The 22,085-nt window shown below is 36.4% G+C and overlaps 1 protein-coding gene across 3 annotated transcripts in view; it reads right to left on the minus strand.

The window, feature by feature from the left end:
- Window positions 1-539: 539 nt before the first annotated feature.
- LOC124297401 (cytohesin-1) overlaps window positions 540-22,085 on the minus strand; it is a 42,499-nt gene continuing 20,953 nt past the window's right edge. For 2 of the 3 annotated variants that reach the window (XM_046748385.1, XM_046748383.1), the window contains 5 exons: window positions 5,247-5,852; window positions 4,027-4,138; window positions 3,323-3,553; window positions 3,119-3,188; window positions 540-2,816 (listed from right to left, as the gene is read on the minus strand). In XM_046748385.1, the coding sequence (XP_046604341.1) occupies window positions 2,729-2,816; window positions 3,119-3,188; window positions 3,323-3,553; window positions 4,027-4,138; window positions 5,247-5,852 (1,107 nt within the window). In that variant the 3' untranslated portion in view covers window positions 540-2,728. The remainder of the gene's footprint in view (window positions 2,817-3,118; window positions 3,189-3,322; window positions 3,554-4,026; window positions 4,139-5,246; window positions 5,853-22,085) is intronic. The other variant, XM_046748384.1, reaches the window with a different exon arrangement.

Genomic DNA, 22,085 nt, shown 5'->3' on the forward strand with positions numbered 1-22,085 from the left:
TTTTTATTATCAACGGGTATCAAAAACCGATTTCATATAATCCGCCATTATACATACAAACACTAAACTAATTTTACTAGTAAAAACAGGTTCGAAAATTAGAAAATCTACTCCATTTGTGTATATTTCTTCTTTTATCTTTTAGCCTGGGTTACCAACTATTCAATTTTTCACGTATTAAGGCGTTTTCGATGTCTATATAAGGTTTCAATTTTCTCCCTTATCGATCTTCTAATCTTTCTTTGAAACAACTGGATTTCAAGAGCACACTACACGTGCGCAAAACGTATACCTGCCTGAATGACGGATTAGTTTCTACAAATACTTACAAAAGATGGAAGATTAGAAAAAGACCATCATGTGACCTGTGACGCGTTTCCATTCACCCACAGGTGAATAACTCATAACAAAATTCATGTAAAAACGTTACAGATCACCGAGGTATTTCCCAAGTAGCTGACTGATCGAGCGCTACAAAATTCATCAAACATAACGCACGTATAAAAAAATAAAAGAAGAAAAAAACATTGCATAGGAGGTATATTAAAAAATGTATACACACGTATATTGTCAGTTTATCAAATGGTAATAAAGGTTGTGATATCTACATATATGCATTCTTTTAAACACACTTGATGCTGTGAAGCTTGCGTGCGTTTATAGGTATGCGTGTTTGTGTATATAATATTTACATATAAATATATAATTCCGAAATTAAATAATTTCGCAAACGCATGTAGATACAATATACATAAATGTAATTAGTAAGGAGAGCGTGTATTCCTATATCCTAGTGTCACTATTTTGGCCATTCAAAGCCATACTTACAGCCTGTACAACGATGTACAGGGATATATTCACTGTGGGTAATGTATTTTGTAACTATTTTAGTTAATTAATTAATTCATTTATTGATATTATCATTATCATTATTGCAATTAAATCATAACTAATATCATCGTTATGTACCTAATGTCTACCTACCTATACATTTGTTCAAATAAATAAACAGCTATCACATTTATATACACGCTTCGTTTCGACCGTTTCATGCTTACGTGAACAGCTTTAGCTGTGTTCACCTCTCATTAATACCTTTTTAATTAACAATTAAACAGAAATATATCATCTCGGAGGACTGGGTCCGTTACAGATATGAATGAGTGAGCAAACGACCGAACTTTTTTACTATTTCGTTACTCTCTGTCCTTTGTTTTATCCTTCCTTCACAGTACACTCTCCATGTTCTAAACCATCATCGAGTGAATGAAGCAATCTTACACGATTAAAAATACAACTTTAAACATCCCATCATTCAAGTTGCATCTCAAAGCCTGTTCAGGGCTTCGATGTTTACGTTAATAAAGGTTTTAAGGCGCTTCTTGGGGTTACGAGAAAAACGGAAAAAAAAAAAAAAAAACAAGCAACAATCACGTATATACAGTATGTATATATCAACGTATTCTTGACACAGTATTTTAAAGATCATTCTAAATCTCTTTCTACCTCTCTCCTTCCCTCATTTGATTCACTTGTTTTTGGCTGTAAATCCAAAGTTGTGGATAGAAAATCAAAATAAAAAAAAAACGCAATAAGCCTATTAATTTACTCTTTTTCTTCCGACAATTTATTCTTACAGCACATGTTCAGTGATCTATTTACTCGTGACTGAATGAATACACGAATCTATATATCTATTTCTTTTCGCGAGAAACAAAAATTCGTCTTCAGTGTGAGTTAAATACCGGGGCAAATCTACACTCACATGTCAGAGAACAAGAATTTCATCACTTAATTTCGTTGGCCAACTCTGTAATTAGGAAAAATTAAAAAACAAACAATAACATACCACACATGAGAATTACGATCACCAGCATGTACCAACCGAAAAATATTTTCATTTTTATCCTTCTTCTGGCGTTTTAAAATCATTTTTCACCCCTCGCCCAACTCGCTCCATTCTAATTCTTCACCGTATGTACAATCAACAATTTACCGGTTTACGGGGTTGAAAATGATTTCAGACACGTGAGAATACGATTTGATAGCGAAAATTCACTTGATTTAGCTTTGGTGAATTTCACATCTACGACAAGTGTACGTAACAATTATAAGTTAGATAAATAATAAACGAACGATTAAATAAATAAAAATAGCTTTCAGTACACGATGCCCTTTTCTTCGAATGAAGAAAAATAAAATTCGTGAAAACTCGATTTCATACATGTAAGTAAATAAATAAATAAATGAATGAATGAATGAATGAATGAATGAATGAATGAATGTACGAATGGGGTGAGGAAAAAATTCGAATTATAGCTTATAGAGTTGGCCACGCGCAACAAACATCGCTGGGTTAACGTTAAAACGTTCGTTCCGTCCCTCTTTGTAACACCGAGAACCTGCAGTATGCCCTGACATCGTAACTGTCCCTATCTCCACGTACAATAATGAAGAAGAAAAAAAAAGATGTAAAAGATTGTGCAAATGAAGAAAGAGCAGCTGCACTTCTCTCCCTCCGTGGAGTATCTGGTTCTTCGTGACGATGCGCGACGTCACAATTCGGAATTATCTGCATTCGGTGATAATACGCTATTCGCAATGAGATCCCGAAAGCAGCGGTCAGTTCAGCACGCCAATCCTGGTAGCGTACCGAACATTTTACAGTCTTGTACAAACACCGAGCTGAAGGTGATTCAACTCGGCTTCTCCTTATCCGAGAGTTCGCTTAGCTCTTCGAATGGACGTTCGTCTTTTGGGCTTTCTTTTTGCGTGCCGCCAGCATATCGTAAAAAGGATTATGCGATATGCTTTGCCTGGAAAAAATATACACGATTCTGATTAGTACAAGTATAAAAGTTCTGGATTTTTTCTCGATACTTTATCGCTCGTGTGGCCTGTATTGGTATAATTGCGTTTGACAAAATTCAGAACGTTACAAAGTCAAGTTCAAATGACGTTTTTTCTAACCACATTTGCAAATAAAATCTGGTTTTTTCAAGGTAATTGAATTATTTTTAAAACCATGTTGTGAATAACAATTACTCAACGTGAAACAACCGATCACACAATGATTGTACAAGCATGCGTGGATAAGAAGCAAAATTTATTTACTCACCGAACACACTTTATCCACTCATCCTTTTCCTCGTCCGTGGCCGCAGACATCCTATATACCGTGTGTTTTCCTGTAGAAATAAGACAATCGTTAGTTATCGGCAAGCAGAGAACAAAGGAAAGTATGAAATGTTTTTTTTTTTATTTTTACGATAATTCGCAGTTAGTCACGTAAAACGATAAATTCCGTTTTTGTCTCCCTCACCCTCAACGACTTTCCCTTCGCTGTCGGTTTTGCAAGCTTTAATAAACTCCGAGCCGGCAGCGTAAAGCTCGAAACAGTGCGGTTTGTGACGATCCTGAATTTCTCGAACCTGAATATTTTCAAGCGGAATAATCCCTCGTGGTTCTTTGTCGGTCGTGTACTCAAAGTAGTACAGACAATTGTCGTTCAGTATGAACCAACGCCTTTTCCAACTTTTGTATCTTCCGCCTGTAACAATATCACAATTCATAGATTTAAGAATAAACGTTTCATCAGACGTGATTATTTACCTGCTGGCTCCGTCAGGGCAGCAGAGAAGGGACAAACCATTTTCATCAGTATAATAATCTTTATGTATACAATTATAACACGAAACAGGCAATGCGTTACACAGACAAAGAATAAAAAAAAAGGAGAAAATTTCACGAACAAACAGAATGCCGTGATTAAATTTGTGATACTTTAAATATCCAGATGAAATGCAATTACATAGTATCGTAATCTTTGCATGCAGTGAAATACGCTCAAATTAACAACATTAACGTTTCGTTGCGGTATAATAAAAACGGTATCAGAAATGAACCGAGACAATTATTGACTGATGATAATATCCGATTAGCAAATAATAATCTTGCAGCAAACTTATTTATGCACACTGCGATTGTTGATTAAACACTAAAACGATCGGAAACCGTTAAAATTACCTTGCTTCCACAGCCATCCCTCCTTGTCAGGATTGAAGAAGGTGTGCATCAAATCGTTTCCGTCGTCCTCGGGAATTTTGAAGGGCTCCGTTTTTATGCTCTCGTATAAGCTCTGCAATGATTGTTGAAAATAAAGTTTAATCGTCTTTACCCATACTATATATATACATATATATTCAAGGAAATAATATTGCCCTAACGTGTCATTTATCGACGAATATTATGCAATATTAATCTTGCAGACACCGTTATCTATACGCTAAAAGATATAACCTGAAGTCTCGCATCGTAGATTAGAGATTGATCAATGAAAGAAGGCTATGTAATTTTTTTTTTTTCTAACCAAGAATCAATAATCCAACGATTATCTCCGAATGTCGAGTTCCCTAATCGCGAAGTCAGTCGTGGGCATAACCAACATCACCGTTTGCAGATACAAGAAAAATACACGTGAAAATTGCGCAAAAAGCACACTTTCATCATGACGGCGTCGTAAAATCCTGAATTTAAAACATTTATGAATACATGTATATACGTATAGACGAGATAGGTTGAAAACCGTCAATTATTTTCAATTCGAAAAGAGAATCAAACAAATGTGGTAAATCTGTTTAACCAGATGCCGGCTTTCGAAATTGGGTGGAAAAAAAAAACTGCGTCGTAGAAGTTATAAATGATGGAAAGAATCCAAATCACTTAGACTTTGCTAAATTTGAGATACCGTCTAATTTTGCTTTGAAAAAAAAAAACAAAAAAAAAATAATCTAAATTTAGATTTTTCACCAGCTATCCAAACGACGACGAAGACGTTCAAGACGCTCGTGACTCTGTAATCAGCGAAGCACTCAATACCAATTGGATCTTTCCGCTCCTCCTTTTCAAACTATAAATATATATATATATACATATCTATATTCACCTAATTGCATATCCTGAAGCAACGCAAGTGATACCACTTAAACTTTGGCTCTGTAGGTATATAGGTAGCTGAGTCACAAAAATTGCTTAATCGTTTCTGAGAGAAACGATGATAGTATTATGTATTTCGGATATGAGTAAGTAAACTGACACATGAATTGTTGAAACTTTGCAATACGGCAACTTGTTTTTCTTATTTCGTTACGATTTGGCGACGACGATTCATCTCTGCGCGCGTATAACAAATGCAATCTACAAAACAATTGTCTATAAACCAAACGGTACGCGAAAGAAAAACTTACCACCAAAAGTTCCCTGGGTAAATCGCCGCCGTTGTTGATCCCCCGATTCATGGATATGAATTGTTCAACGCTTGGCTTATCCTTGACGCTTGGATTGTGCAGCGACGTATTGAGCATGATTATGGCAAAGCTGAGAACGTAGCAGGTGTCGGTGTTCGTGAATATGTTTGGATTGAGCTGGCAGTACCGCTGAGCGAAGCATTCCATCATCCGGTCGATCTTCTGCGCTTCGCCCGGGAGTCTGAACGACCATAGAAACTGTCTTAGAGCTTGTACGAGTATGAGATCCGTGAAGTCGTGGAGCTCGACGAAGGCTCTGAGCACCCTCTCGTTGAAGTCGTGACGTTCACCGAGGTAGTCGCCGATCGCGGTTTTGTTCAGTCCCTCGCCCTTGTAGAGAAACTGAGCAACGTCCTCCGGCGTTGAAACAAGGAGGTTGTGCTCTATCAGGTACTCTATTCCCTTCTTCGGATCCATGTTGAACTTCTTGCGACCGATGGATGTCTGCTTCGTCTTGTTCGAAGGCTTCGTCTCGTCCGAAGCCAATCCTCCGCCCTCCATCGCCTCCATTTCAGCGACAACTTCTCCCAGCTCATCTTTGAGTTGCTGAAACGATAAAATTGCGTCCACGGTTAAGGTACTTCCTGTTTTCATCATCATCGCGATCCATAACATATTGTTAAACAAGAACGACATTACACGGCAACGAGAAGGAGTGGAGTGCGGTGCTCCGATGGAAGGACGATAAACCGCAAAACTGGTAGTCCGGAACACGTCGGACAAACTTGACCTCGTTTAATTTATACTCGACCTAATGAATAGCGGAGCGATAATCGAGGTTGGATATCGAAAAGCTAATTGCGGACATTGTTCAAAGGACAAAGGCATCGTTATTCAAGATAGATGCTCAAGTGTCGTGTGAAATTCGATATCACGCAATAGCAACGTGTATGCAGTTTTTAAATGAGAAATCGCACAATTATTCAACCAAATAATCGTAGTCGACTCCTTGCTCTTTATCTCTGACGATCGTCGTGAGCAATGCTGGCGCCAGGATGATGGCATTTCTCACCGGTTAAATCCAAGAAATAAATTACGTCATTTATAACGTCTGACCCGCAGCAGCGTGAATCAAAACTTCCCGAGTATGTAAACCCAACGATATTGCCCGAACCGTCACCTCTTCCTCCGCATTCCTTAAGAGAATTTCAAATTACCTATCGAATAAAAGCAAATCGTATCAAACTTTGAAGAATAACGTATATGTGCAAATTGCACGTTAGGAATTGTTGACCGTATTTTGTGCAACAGCATTACGTATCAGCATGCACTTAATATGCGTTCACTTTCACCTGTGGGACAATTAAAGAGCGCGTGAAAAGGGAATAAAAATATCAAGCCGATACCTGAACATTTTAAACCGTATTAAAAACAACAACCGAATGTTTTCACAAACCGGCAACTGTCTGATGTCAGGTAATGGTTGTGTGCATCAGGTTTTACGAGTTGGACGTGGTGCCTGAAAACGAGAATTAATCCGAGGATCGAGTATTGTTACAATCTAGATCATGGAGGATAGAGTTAAGAAGAAATATCTGAAATGGATTTTTCAACTGAAAAAGTGTCCACCAAAAAACGACAAATAGTGGGTTCGACGAGTCACCGGAAAGCAATCAAGATTCAATCTGATTGGTGCTTTCTTTAAACGTGAAAACAGGGTTGAATCTGATTGGCATTTTCTGGAACTTTTACCACAGCAACGCCATCTCAATTGTACTCTACTTCATGAATACTTTCTATAAACGGAAATCGTCCTCCTTACCTCTACCCTCCATAGTTTAGACGAAGACAGTGCAGGTGACGAATGGTTTATGGTGTAGAGGAATATTATAACCATGGAGCGAGTGTTCGGACGGTGTATAAACTAACTAACAATGTACTATAGACGCCGACTCATCTGCAACCTGTAGCGGACCTGGTGCCATATGTTACAGCGTACTTGCGGTAGCCAATTGTCTCCGTGTCAAATAATACGTGACACAAGTCTGGAATTTAAATAACCGAGAAACAACGTACATTATATTCCAAGCATGATATGGGACTCGAAGCATCGAGGCGCCGTCGCCTCGTCAACTTTCATGAATCACGCGCAAAGTGTTAATGAAATGTCGGTTTAGTTGTTTTCATGCGCACACGGTTTCACGAAGAATCGCAATAATTCATTACGCGAAACGATACTCCGTTTCCGGTATTTTTACACCACTGAGAAATAACGAAACTAGACCGTTCCTTTTATTTCTAATTGTTTACATTGCATATTACGCTCCTCTTCTCTTGCATTTGCAAAGCGTTTTTTTGTTTCTCAATAATTTCACTCGTAAACCGAATCGAGTAATCGAAACTTGGAACACACGTCATCAAACTCGGTTTCACTTCTGTATTCTAGAAACAGCAGTGGATAAGTGAGTACAGTTCCAATCAGAAATTTGGCAAACTTCAATGGTGTAGCTGATATTGATCGTTCGATACGAGGAGAGTTAAAATTCTGCAGATTGTGCATTACTGAAAACGTGCTTTCGAGCTTGACTACCTGACTACTAGTTACACAAGAACATAACGATTAATTAAACTCTCCTTAATTGTCCGTTATTCAGATTGTCTCATCAAGCTGTCCCATTACCAGAAAGATACTGTATACGTGAAACTTATGGATAGTTGAGTCGATTTTAATTCCCATCAGGCGGGCCAACCTACGAAAAATGTGTACGTTTGAATTTTCAAACAGCATAAGCATTAAATTCCGACCGTTCTTCGAAGAATCAACTTTCCGACCCAATAACAAATGCTTCCCAAACCTTTCAGAGTCGCTACCGAAATTATTTAAGATTCTAACCTCGAAAATTCGTATCGACTACATCGCCGCAAGAATCATTTTGACAGCTGAAAACTCGGGATGGCCAGCCTGTACGAACTGACGATAAAACTCGCGCATGCGCGGTTAATTTTCAAGTTTCAAAAGATTGCCCTGGTATGATATAAAGCATAGAAAAGTCAGAGGTCTAGTATTTGCATGAATAATGTAATATACCAGGAAGCCGATTAACAACCCACGATTTATCATCAGGCAAATGGTACAAAGTCTGAACGTTCATTCAGGCTAGGAATTATATGTATAATATGCTATTAACTACCGACAGATTATACGAACGTTGAAAATATGAAATCGTTTTTCAAACGATATCTACCAAGAAAATCGCTGAATCAAAGTTCAGGCACGTGTTTTTCACATCAGCAGGTTTCTCATTTAAATTCATTAAGAATTGTGGCAATAATGTTTGTCCAAATATAGGCTTTACAGTGTTCAAGCCAGCTAATTTTTTTTTGTTCCTGTGTCAATTTTGATGTATAAACATTCTTCTCAAACAAAAAATTAATTTTTTCAATCCATTTTAGTTTATATTAAAAAAAAAAAAAAAAAAAAAAGTCACTGATTGAAAAAAATAGAGGAGTTTTATGGGGAAATTGACTCCTTTAGGGTACATTAAGGGGTAACCTTCAGTTTTAAAATGCTTACGGTGGAAAAAAACATAGTACTTTTATGGAAATATGAGAACGACTGTGTAGCCTGCAAATACTGTGAAACCCAATCGATCAATTTCAAACTAAATTTGAGCCTTTATATAAAAACCCATATACATACATACATATATATATGCTTATATATTATACGTTGATTCCCACAGTGCATAATACGAAGAACTTGGATGACAAGACGTACACAGTGAGAATTCCTGCAGCGGTTTGAAGTTATAAAAAAAGGGCTGGCTAACATGCTTGTAATCAGCGGCGCGTCGCAACGTCGCATCCTTTGGTTTGGTTATTCGTTTGTGTGGAAAAGGATATCCGGTCGAATTAAAGGGAGCCCTGACCTCTCACTCCTCGTTCTCTAAACTCCTTCTTTCGACCCCATCGTGCATCGCCGTTGCTGCCATGCCGGTAACCAAACCAACAAGCAAAACGCGTCGCACGACGTTATCACGATGCCGGTGGTAGCAATTAAAAAACGAACGTACGAACGGACGGATTGTATATCATTTGAAAAGAAGAAAGTAAGCCAGGACTCAAAATTGAAGGTTTCTCAGGGTCTTCCTTGTGCTTATCTCCTCCCTCCTCCCACTTCGCGTCCCACCCTGATGTGATGATAATAATAATAATAATAATAATAATAATAATAATAATAATAATAATAATAATAATAATGATTCATGGTGGTGGAAATTGGAAGACTGAAAATTTCTTTATACACGTTACAGGGTGTTTATTTTATCCAACCAACCACACGCTAGCACGCAACGGACGTACGGGGGAAGTTTTTGTATCCAGAGTTTATTATCTTTGATGACCGGATGTGCGTCGCAGACAACATATTTCCTCTATATCTTTTCCATCGCCCTGCTCAGCAAAGGGTTGACATTCTTCTGTACAAGATATGAGAAAGAAAATTCATTCTTCTGTCACACTGGGCGTAAAGTCGATGCCAGGAATCATTACATCGTCAGTGAAATTCACTAAATTTGTCAGAAATATAATAATTTTGTAACCACGTTCGACGCCTCATTATTCACTTAGATTATTGCACATAAATTCCACGAAATTTCCAGGTTTTCCAGAACCTAAAACATAGTTTTCTCAGACATTTTCCCAGTTCTGGTAATTTACTAAAGCCTGAATCGTTCAGCTTATGAACTCTATATAAGGTTGAAATTCAATTCGAATTGAAGAAAAATATAATGCATGTACAAAAAGTGTCGGTTTAAGCCTGTTGCCTCAAAAAATTATTTCTAATTCCCATGATAGTAAACTGATACTTCCACTTTTTTCCATTAACAATTTAAAAAACACCCTGACAATTCTAGGTTTTCCAAATGTGTTTACCTTGTTTCGTTAAAGACGGCAAGTTTGGCTGCTATAGCATCAGATTCGTAGATTGAAATACTACTTTATTTCCCCCATAGAGGGGAGAAAAAACGTGTCAGACCTTTTAAACCACGGCATACCTCGAAGGTTGAGGAAGCATGTAATGCCGGACACATTGCATGACAATTTTAGCCTATGTATGTCTGTACCTAAGTGAATCATGGCACAGCAACGCGTCTCCAGTTGCGAAACACTGTACACGAATGACAAGGATTACTGTCGCATCAGTTGCATTATTGTACTTGATACTTGTATGTATGTATGAATGAATGAATGAACGAATGAACGACGAACGAATGAATGTATGTATGTACATTACACAGACGTGGGTTAGAAACGAAGGCGCGTCGAACGCGACCAGAATTTCTACGTATGAGAAAACGTACCGCGTGAAAAAACGTCAACGACGATGAGTCGAAGAGGTGGAACACATAATATATACGGGGAATAAAATATCGGTTTTCCCGCTAGCATTTCTCTGCCACTGTCATCGCTTCATTACTACCACATGCAAGTGCATCGTTAATTGTTCCGAGTAAGTTATTTCAGCTTGCGTAGACAGTGCAGGCTACAATATTTGCCGATCGTTGTTGGAGAAGCGGGAAATTGAATTACCGGCAGCCAACGAAGTTACAAATTCGCGAATTGATTCCCCCGCCGTACAATGTATGTGTATTTAATAATGGAATGTAACAGGAGTTAAATGGGATCATATTTTCTGGAGGTTAAATTCTTCCAATTTCAATTGACGGAGATAACAGTTTATGAAAAAGCCGAAAAGTAAAATGAAGAGAGAAGAAATTTCTCAAATAATAAATAAAATCGTTCCTAGTTTTATTCGTTTTATTACATTAGATGTATGTAATCCATGGAAATTTTCTTCATGTTAATATTCTAATGTTCTTCACCGAGATTTATATTTTTTGGATCGTGTATTTGATTTTACTGCTCCCAAAACACAATAATCCAATTATCGAATCGACAGCTCCGATAGTTTGGCTTCAAATTTTTGTCATAAATTCTTTGTTAAGAAACGAAAATTTTGAGACCAAGTTGGAAGTTGGCAAGAACAAGTAATCGAAAAGTAAGAAGAAACGAATAAAATATTATAAATTAATAAAAACGAGTTTTGTAATATAATTACAATATTTCATGTATTTATAGAGAGACCGAGAAAAAAAAAATATTATAGAGAAATGAGAAGGGTGTAAAAAAAAAAAAAAATCACATGAATTAACGTTTAAATACCGTTGCAATTACTATTACTACTATATAATAACTTACTTTGTAGAAAATATTTTTCCAAATATCAAGAGAAAAAAGTCATTATTGTGTAACTTTAGAACGACTTTCAAAAAGTAGGCTTTTCGAAATATGATTAAGTTTTGTTCATCATTTTTATTTTTTTAAACAATTTATTCCTTTTCCTAAACACGCCTCATTTACAAAACAGCAATAGCAATAATAAAATGATATATTTAAAAAAATGTATCGACTTCAGTTCAACCGACAATCTTCTCGAATAAAATCCCTGAAATTTCGCAACCGCATTGTCATTCTCTTCCACCTTCATTATTTTACAATTTCTCCTCGCTCTTTTTCACAACTCCTCGGGGACCTCGCCTGTCTACGGGGATAATTAAAAGGCAGGTTAAACGCGACGTAGAAGGTTGTTCCTGAGGGCGCGGCCGGCGCCCGTATATGTAATTCCCAGTCCTCTCCACCACGACGTTTCTCTGCGCACGAATAATGGTCGGCTCTATTGCCTTGTAAAAGGGTGCAGGCATTTACAAAGTCAGGCTTATCCATTCATTCCTCTATCCATCAACGACAATTTCAACAAGTAGCAACGTAATGCGGTGCTTTTATTTAATTTCTTTTTTTTTTTTTTTTTTAGTATCTACATGTAGAGCATAAAACACTTCACGTTCTTGTACGCACGTGTGTTATTTTCGAGTGTATCACATGCGTAAAACCTACGAGTCTATACTTATACGTCTCGGTTTCATTATTTTACTATATCTATTTTTAGTATTTTTAACGACCTTTGACCCGTCTTTTGTTTATTCTCCTCGAATTTATTCAAGCACTTTTTTCGTCAATTTCGAAGTAAAAAGAAAGTATCAGTTTCGCGAACGAATGAGTGAGTTTCACCTTTTAATACCCATTACATTAGAATTAGCATCGCCTCGACTTAAAAATTAACAATAATATTCTCCAAGTTCAAAATCGTTCCGAAATTTTCATCCTCCGCATATATCATTTATTCCGCGTTTGTCATTTCATTCGCAAAATTCCGAGATCATATACTACCCGATACATCGAAAAGGTGTGCGATAAAAAAAAAAGAAATTTTTCTCGTACGAAAAAATACAGAAACATTTTGGAGTGTATGATGAAACTTGTTAAATTTAAAACGAAAATGTGATAATTAATTATATTAATACGTAAATTCGTTTAAACGTTACTTCAGGAATCTCCAAATTTCTCACCATATACGTTTTTCTGGCTTTTCTGACTGACCACCCAGTAGATATTCGCATCGATATTCCATGGGGGTGAATGCACTGCCGTCGAGGAACGGAACGGAACGGAACGGAACGGAACGAAACGAAACGGAAGGGCTGGCAGCCGCTGGCTGGCCAGTCGACACAAGAGGGTGATGATATTCCCCGTGTTATGTCTAGAAAGGCGCGGGCGGCGGCGACTTCGGCTATATTAGATCCCGTGGAATGATACGACGAGGGGACGGGGGCGTCAAAGGGGATTAAAAATTACAGACCCTGTTAGAAATTGGACGCGCAAAGTCCTACCAAGTCTACCCCGAGGGATTCCGCCTAGATCCCAATTATTATATATATATACGATTATATTGCGAAGATGATCCAATTATTGGATAAAATATATACAGTGGATCGTCCATCTTTGCCGAGTGCAGATATGAATGTATGAATAGTGAATTGATAGTGTTAAACCAAGATTCGGATACATTTCGCAAGTTTTATTAAATGCCGATTTCTTGTTATTTGAAAAAAACTAATTTTTCTTTCTTTTTTTTGTTTCACCATGAAAGAATCAAGCAAATAATAGAAAAAAAAATCTTTACGGATAACTTCTTTTTATTCTGTTAAATTTTGCATCAAAATTATAATATTGTAAATGTAAGACTGCACAGAAGAAAACCTGCGCGTTTCTTTCACTTTCTTTATCAAACAGATTACAATTGGAACAGAAAAATAAAAATTCCCCTGCGACGAGTTTTCTCTTTCCTTTGGTAATAAAAATTTTCAGATCCTGAAGAGGAGAGAAAAACACAAAAAAAAAAAAATTTATATGGAAAAATCGAAACGTGAAGTTAAAAATTGTAATTACCGGGAATTTTACTGCACTGCGGGTATAATTTCAAGTATTCATAGTAAAAACTATCACATACACCTGAACCTTGCTGCAATTCTCACTCGCACATTTTCACTTAGAATTGATGTACATAAGTATTATATGCGTGCATACCTCTATATATATATATATACACGTATATATACACATATGTAATAAATAATTGCAGAGAGCAGCTCGATATGTTACACAACGTTTTTCCTCCGCATGTACGTATACAGGTATATATAAACATATATTACAAATATTTTGTGTATATGTATACGCGTTGCGATCTGAGGAAAAGTTTTTCCTTGCCAATTTCAGAGCGCCGCAGAAATGCGAACTTATGCAGCAACGGTCGTTTAGTGCAGACCGAGTTGCGAACGAAAGAACTAGCAAAACGAACAAGCCTCGCATCTCGCAGCAGCCAACAAAGCAAACTGTATAATTACCGATGGCTGGGTTATGTATTGGTGCATCACAACTTTGTTACCAGACTGCAAGGATATTATCGCCTGTAACGCAGTCCAAAGGCACCGGACGTTCTGATAAAAAGGGCAGGGAAATACTCGAGTAAAATGCGATATGCATACACATATGCAACTGTGCGTGAAATAAGTAAAACGCAGATCAACGTTCGATTCGATACCTAATTTCCTTTATTTTTTTCCTTTAAAAAAATTCGCTTTTCAATTTTCAATTACCTGTGACCAGGTTTTAATATACATTACAGATATATTTGCAATTTTTTTTTTTTAACCACGATTTGCCTCTTTTTTCTTCTATCAATGGAAAATCATCGTTGCGAAAAATTTGTCTTGTACGGAAATTAATCCTGCGAATTTTTATGATGGAAAACAGAAGAAACAAAAAAAAAACTTTTCTTCGCCGTTCGGTAATTCCCATAATTTTTCCGCAGTAATAAATAACTGAATGGAAGAGAAGAAAACAAAAAGGAAAGAAGAGAGGGCAGAGAATTACGTAAAATTATTTAAAGGCTTCGATCATTATGCTATCTGCGAGTGAGATCATATGTTTTTCGAATGTTTAAAAATAAACCCGAGCGACACGCGATGACCCGATGATGGAAACTGTCTCATACCTGTTTATACCTTTTTGTATACGCTGTGTGACATATACATGGTAGAGAATTTATTACGTCCGACGTTGATACATGACATATACATATAAATTGTTTACCGATCGATTAGCAACGGCGGCGGCTGCGGCGATTCAAAAGGTAGAAAATATATAATACAAATGATAAACGAACATTTCGCACAGAGTAGATAAAAATAAAGAAAATAAATATAAACCAGGGTATATTACATATTATAAACAAACATATTGTGTGTATAATAAACGTGCGAATGAACGTTTAACTTCTAAAATCGATACGTTAAATGGCTAAAATCAATACGCTTATTTAAGAGGCATTCTCCGTCAACTTAGCCACACACACATTTTTTTTTTTTTTTTTTACTAGATTTATCCTCTCGGATCTGTTCCATAATTGGTAATAACAGTGGTACTACTTAAAGTTACTCTCTGTGAATTTTTTTACATTTTTTAACCCACATGTTCCGGTAATGTTTATTTATTTTTTTGAAATTCGTACGTCATGGAAGATTCGAGTCGGGCAAAAAAAAAAGAAAAAAAAAAAAAAAACAGTTCGCATAAAAAAGTTGTCTTTCCGTGAACTATTCAAGGCAATACATGTAATATTTTTGATGTCCAACTAAACGTACGAGTAGTAATAACGAGAAGAGGCGCAATTTTTGCAAACGATTTTCTCGTTAGGCATGACAATCAATACGCTAAAAGGTGTAATTCGGTATATTTTTGGTTGCGAAACTACTACGTGTGTGTTTATTCATATGTATTCAGATAGATACCTGATACATATATATATATATATATATATATATATATATGTATGTATATATATATATATAGTTACGTCTAGTCTCTTGAGGTGCAAAACAGTGCAAAAATAGAGTTAAACTAGGTTCGCGACCTCGATGCCACAGACGCGCTGTTTTATTTGCGCGTACATTATTTTACACTCCAATTGCAGGAGAGGTTGGAAAAAAATTTTTAAATAACAACACGCGCAATTATACCCTCAATTTATATTCCTTTGCATCACACGTGGCAAAAAATTTTTTCAATCGCTCGTCAGCCAATGACAATATCGTTCAAAAAATTACTATGCCAAAATTGGAAAGAGTGAATTTTGTAGAAATAAAAAAAAAAAATAAATAAATAAATAAACTTCTAACTTTTTCAATTTTGCGAAATTATGCGATATTCGCTAAAATTGATTACCGCGCGAAAGATATCGTAATTTACAAAATCTTGCAGTTTAAAAAATTTACGCAGTCAAATATTTTCAACCTGCTATAATTTGTTTGAATATTTTTATAATCTTCCTTTTTCTCTCTATCTCTTTTTTTTTCTATACGCATTTATTGGCTCGTAGATATACGGTAGGAAAAAGATGGCGCCTGAAATGCGGAGGGTTGGTTAATCATTCCTCGGTAAAAATTCCGCCAACGGTTTTGCGCGCTCGTTTTTTATTCAAGTACCCACTTAAGCTCCCCCCCCCCCCTCTCGCTCTCTCTCTCTTTCTCTCTCTCTCTCTTTTTCTTTTTATAGTTCCGTTCGGCGCTGCCGCGGATGCACGATGCATGCGATTTTATATGCAGCCGATCCCCTTTTCTGACGGCCCGGCTAATTAGTTTAAATCCCTTATGCCCGCGTTTCACCATTCAACTGCTCGCGTTTGAATCCGTCGTGTTTTTTTATTTTTTTCATCGCTTTTTACGTCCGTTTATCAGTTTGAGAACAGAAATGAAAAATTAAACACACACCGCAAAGAATCTCAGACGTTTTCAAGAATTCCGCAATTGTTTTTGGTACGCGTAAAAATTTTTAATTTAATTACGTTTCGTTGAAATGCGGAATGATTTCTTCTTTTTTTTTTTTTTTTTCAAACTCTGCGCGTACAAAAGTTGTACGACCGACTTGCAGCGCAAAGGTTGGTTGCAGAAAAGTTTAACGAATTCGGAACGTGATTCACCTCGGTAAAAGGGGAAAAAATAAATGAAAATAAAAAAAAAAATGCAGAAAAAAAATTACTCACCGCGGTCCATGTATTACCTGACTGGTATGTAAGGTACATTCATATTTATGGACTTCTATCCTTTAACGACACAAGAATGTCGCTCGCGTCTCGTCGTTTTTAAATGGAAAAGAAAACTTCTTCCGGTGCATACGAGGAGGCAGAGTATCGACCTTGTTACTACACGTATAATTTTCTCCAATTTTCTTGCACTCTATTATTTCGTGCAACGCGGATAATACTTTGCCGTACCTTTATTCATCTATTTATCTATTTGTTTATTTAGTTATTTATTTCTACACTCGCGAAGAGAGGGAAAGAAGAGGGAAAAGCGAAAAACATGAATAAGAAGTTTAGCAAAAAAAACGTAAGTAAACTGAGCGTATGATTGTTAATATATTTCTGTACCAACAGAATGTTCTTCGCTCATAATGTTCCTCCACTTCGTTGAGTTCTTAGGCTTATTCAATTTCCCAAGATGACCTTTCGAGGCCGTCTTGAGACGCTCGAGTAATTCAAGATCAGAGATCAACTGCGACAAGATTGTACCAACGGTAAGTAAGTACGTATACAAATAATAATTACGAAACAAGTAATAAAACAGTTTTCCAGCTAGCGATTCAACGCCACGATTTAAATATCAAAATGAATAAGAATAGATGGCGAAAAAAGAAATTTTCATTTTCATTTTCAGAATAAATATAAATACTTCTTTGTCAGCGTAAGAATGAAACGAGATATTGAATCTGAAGGATTTTCTACTTTCTTTGAGTTGTAATGTTGTTTTTTTTTATTCATTTTAATTTCAAAATCAGACCTCTTGATGTCTGTGACTATATATATATGTATGATAACGTACGTTGATAGATCAATGTTTTGAAAATAAAACAAGGATCAGCTGAGCAGAGCTGATAATAATAAATGGCGCGAGTATGGAAGTCAAATGATTGCGCCATTTCGTAAACAAGGAAAAAATGAGCAAATTAATTTTAAACACTTTGCTTACATACGCGCATGCATACATGTGTATAACTATGTATGATACGAACAATATGGTAATTACCGAACATATGCCAATCAGTTAATTGCTGCGTAATTTTCAAATCGATTATTCTATAAAGCGCACTGAGAGTAGATTAAATAACAGCTGCGGGGACGTTGATTAGAAAGGTAAATGATTAAGTGATCTTTTCTCTATGTAGGTTAATAGCTGTGTCTGGATTTAAACAACAAATTTTCCAACGGTCGAAAACCCGACGGTTCAAAGTTCCGAAATGCAATATACCAAGAAATCAAGTTACGACAAAGTAAAGATTCGATAGAATAAAATTCGGAAAATCAAATATAATCACAAAGAAAGATCATGGTGGTGAAATTTTATCAAGCCGGAGAATCACGGAGCTGAAAATCTTCGATCATTCGGAATTTCGATGCTTCAGATTTTTTAATTATCGCACATTCACACTTTCGAAACTTTGATCGTCGGGTTTCGAACTATTCGAAACATTGATGTTTCGTCAAAGTTTCATTTCTTTAACTTTCGCCACCAAAAAGTTCGAAATTTGACGCTTTCGGAACTTTTCCAATTCATAATTCGAATCCCGTCCCAGAATGAATTACGACACGGTATAAGCAGCAGCAGCGATAGGTAGTGAGAAATTTGCTTCATTTACAATTGACACTGGAAGCTCAATTGGGGTCAATAAATTATTCTCTTGCACAAAGCTCGACATGGCGACTAAAAAGAATAAGAAGAAGACGAAGACAAAGACGAAGAAGAGAAGGAAATCACGCCGCAGTTCTCGGTGAGCTATATTTATTATTATTATTATCATTATTATTATTAGTTATTGTTATTGTTATTATTAGTACAAATGTACATTGATATTGTACAAAATTCATTTCTAACAGTTTATACTAAAAAATTCTAGATTTCTGAACACAAAGAAATTGGTATAATGAGCGACTACTTGTTTAGTGGGATTAAATTTGTCGATGTTACTGTAAATTTTCTAGTTTATCGCAATATTTCATCAGGTTAGTTTAATTTGCCACATTTTTTCAGTCAATCAACGACTCGACGTCAATTCAATCTTGTGGCAATATCAAATTATCATAGCAATAGTTGCAAGAAAATTTACAGTACCAGCGACGGTCGAGAGAAAAAAAAAAAAAAGAAACAGTGACACGTTCCAAGCTTTACGATTTCAACTAAGAAGTTAATTTTCATTTTGTACCGAAAACTATGTTTTTTTTTTTACAATTATTGGCGAATAACAAAAACTATCAACGACTGTATAATGATAAATCAAGTTATAATCGCAAGATTATTTTAGCCATTATCAGTTCCTTTTTTTCTTTTCTTTATTTTTTTTTTTTTTTAACGCGACGATTCGCGATCATCATTTTCAACGATCTCCCGTAAACGACAGCCTTGCATAAAATGGAAGAAAAATGAAAACACTTTTTACGCAATAGGACGTGAACGCAGCATGTGAGGCATATATATGTATTTACCGCGTACGCAATTCCAAGTATTATAGCGTGAATGCGGCGAAGAATTTGCGGTACGTGTATATATTATAATAAAATTGCTTGCAGCTTGTAATAAAATGAATCAGACGTATAAAGCGTGTCTGTGTACAACGTATATATTGTTACTTCCCGAGCGAATGACGTCTTCTTATTATCAGCATGATACATACGTCTTTTTTCTTTTTTTTTACATCCGCGCACGTATTTTCATGATAAGCTGGGTTTTTTCGATCAATTATTTTCTGCGTCAATTCGTCGTGATATTTTCTTCCACCGTGTCCCGATCAGCAGCTACGTACAGCAGAGAAAACAAATTATTGCAACGGAATCGCTGTAAAATATATTAAAAGAGAAGGAAGAAGAAGAAAAAAAAAAAAAACGAAACAAACAGATGATTGAATTTATTATTCCATAACGCGGGATTTTTTCATTCTTTTTTTACGAACGAGAATGACCGAGAAATAGAAAAAAATTGCAAGGAAAAAAAAAAAAATCCATAGCTAATCACGAAATTAAATCGGTCCAGAATCTCGCAACTGATTGTAAGTCGCGTGTTATATATTTTGAATCGACCTCAGAGGATGATTTAAAATCATAATGTGTTATATTGGACAAAAACGACCTTCGGACGGAGAATGACGGGGACCTTGGGGGGAAATAAAAAAAAAATCTCATGACCCGGAATCTACGCGTGTATCTTATAACTTATGATTCTCGGGGTCGAATATACCTACTATATATATATATATAGATATATATGTATGTAATAAAAGAAGAGAGATGTAATAAACGTGTACGAAAAAAACTAGCGAGGAAGATGTGATACGCAGGCGAGGAAATGCTCCAATTTTTCCATATTATTTATAATATTTAATATATATTATGCGTAGGTGGATATAAGCAGTGACGCCAGTGTGAGAAATAATAAATTTTCACTTGCGACGACGATTCGACTGCTTTTCTCATTACCTGGTATTTGTTGGGTAAACCCGATTTGGGCCCGATTAGAAAATCCCATTAGGCCCCGATTAGGAAATCCCACTAGGCCCCAGGCGGGAATTCTGATTTTTTTTTTGTCGATATGTTTTTCCTCATCTAACAGTTTGTTATTTCATGACGTCAATAATTTATACAACGAGGATTTGAATATCTTCGTCGGGAACAAGAGACGGATGTGGCTATCGATAATTTTCTGAATTATCCACTTTTGTTGCGTAGAGTTATTCCGAGAGAAAATTTTCTTCCGCATCACCGCGTGGAAAAATATCGAATATCCGCATACGTTGCCGCATAATGGCTTCCACTGTAATATGCCGTGTATATACGATGCGAATAATATACGTTTAAAGTTAATTGGAACACGGCCAATTATTTTAATACGTTACGTAGAGATATTACGCGCCCGGATAAGCGTGGTGAGATACTTTTGTGAACGAAATCGATGATAAATTTCGGCAGTTCGCCAAAGTTTTTACTTACATTATGTTATACACACACACATCTATGTAGGTATATGCAGATAAGTATGTAAGCATATAAAAAGTGAGGAGAAAAGGTAAATATACGTGTCAATATTTATGTGACAAGGTATAAAAGCCAAACCAATATAAATAAAATAAAACAGCAAATTTGTTTGTTATTAAATGGCAGGCACGCGTTTACAACATTCCCAAGTCGTCGCCACGTGTTTCGCGAATTCAGTTTTACTTTTTGTCTATTTTTCGTCTTCAACTATAATCTAAAATACGTAATCGCACTTTTCTCGATCAGGATTGAACGGTTTTTCTTTTTTTCTTTTACTTTTCACAAACCCTCCATCACGTTCGTAACTGACATGACAGAATTTTACAATATTACGTGTAAAATAAACAAAATAAAGAATCTCTATGTATATAAATCGTGATTAGAATTGTCGGAGGACCGAGATACCGATTCGCAATATGCTGCGAAGTATTTGAATAAAAGGAAAGGACTTTTTTCCATTAGCCGTTAACTTTTCCAGCCGCGTCATCATCGAGGGCGGTTTTGTCTATGCTCCCCCCCACCCTGAAATCGTGGATACGTATAGGTTATCCATAGCATTGTTCGTCGGAGGGAAAAGCTCCATTTGCCAAATGAGAGCCGAAGGTACATAGAAATAAAAAGTAAGCTTGAAAAGAAGAAACCGAGCACTTCGCTCCTGAGGATGAAGGATAGAGCGAGGGAAGAAAAAAGAGAAAAAAAGAGAAAAAAGAAAAAGGACCGAGTCGTTCGAAAAATGTGGAAGCTTGTTTGAAATCTCATGGATTTTGTGAAAGGGAAATAGGTCGTTTTTTGTAAAATGAAAACGAATCGTTATTTAAATGCAAAGGTAAGAGGTTACTTTTCCCGGATTCCTTTCCGTCCGTTCTCCCATTCCCGATATTTCCGATTCTTGTTCAGCTAATTTCATCGAACCCGAGACGAGAATAATTCCACGAGACTCGAAGGCACGCAACAAACAAACTCAATACGCTCGTCACGGTATAAAAATGGCGCCTTTAAATGCAAATTTGAGCTCGATCAACAAAGGTCAATAAGCGTGTGAGTTACGTGGAGGTCAACTACAGGTATACCGTACAACCGTGTATGACTATAAGAGAGACGGGTATACGTTTTCAATGTATAATATATGTACACGTGTAACATGCATGTGTAACGAATATGGCCATTCGAAATGAAATGCCGCGATTTGCATGGGAGGAAGGGGAGAGAATTTGGGGGTCAGAAGATGGCGAAGAAAAAGTTGATTCGACCGCTCGAAATAATCGGGTTTCAACACAGACGAGGCCTTAAACTTGAGAAAT

Source organism: Neodiprion virginianus, chromosome 2, assembly GCF_021901495.1.
Source record: "Neodiprion virginianus isolate iyNeoVirg1 chromosome 2, iyNeoVirg1.1, whole genome shotgun sequence".
Classification (NCBI taxonomy): Eukaryota; Metazoa; Arthropoda; class Insecta; order Hymenoptera; family Diprionidae; genus Neodiprion; species Neodiprion virginianus.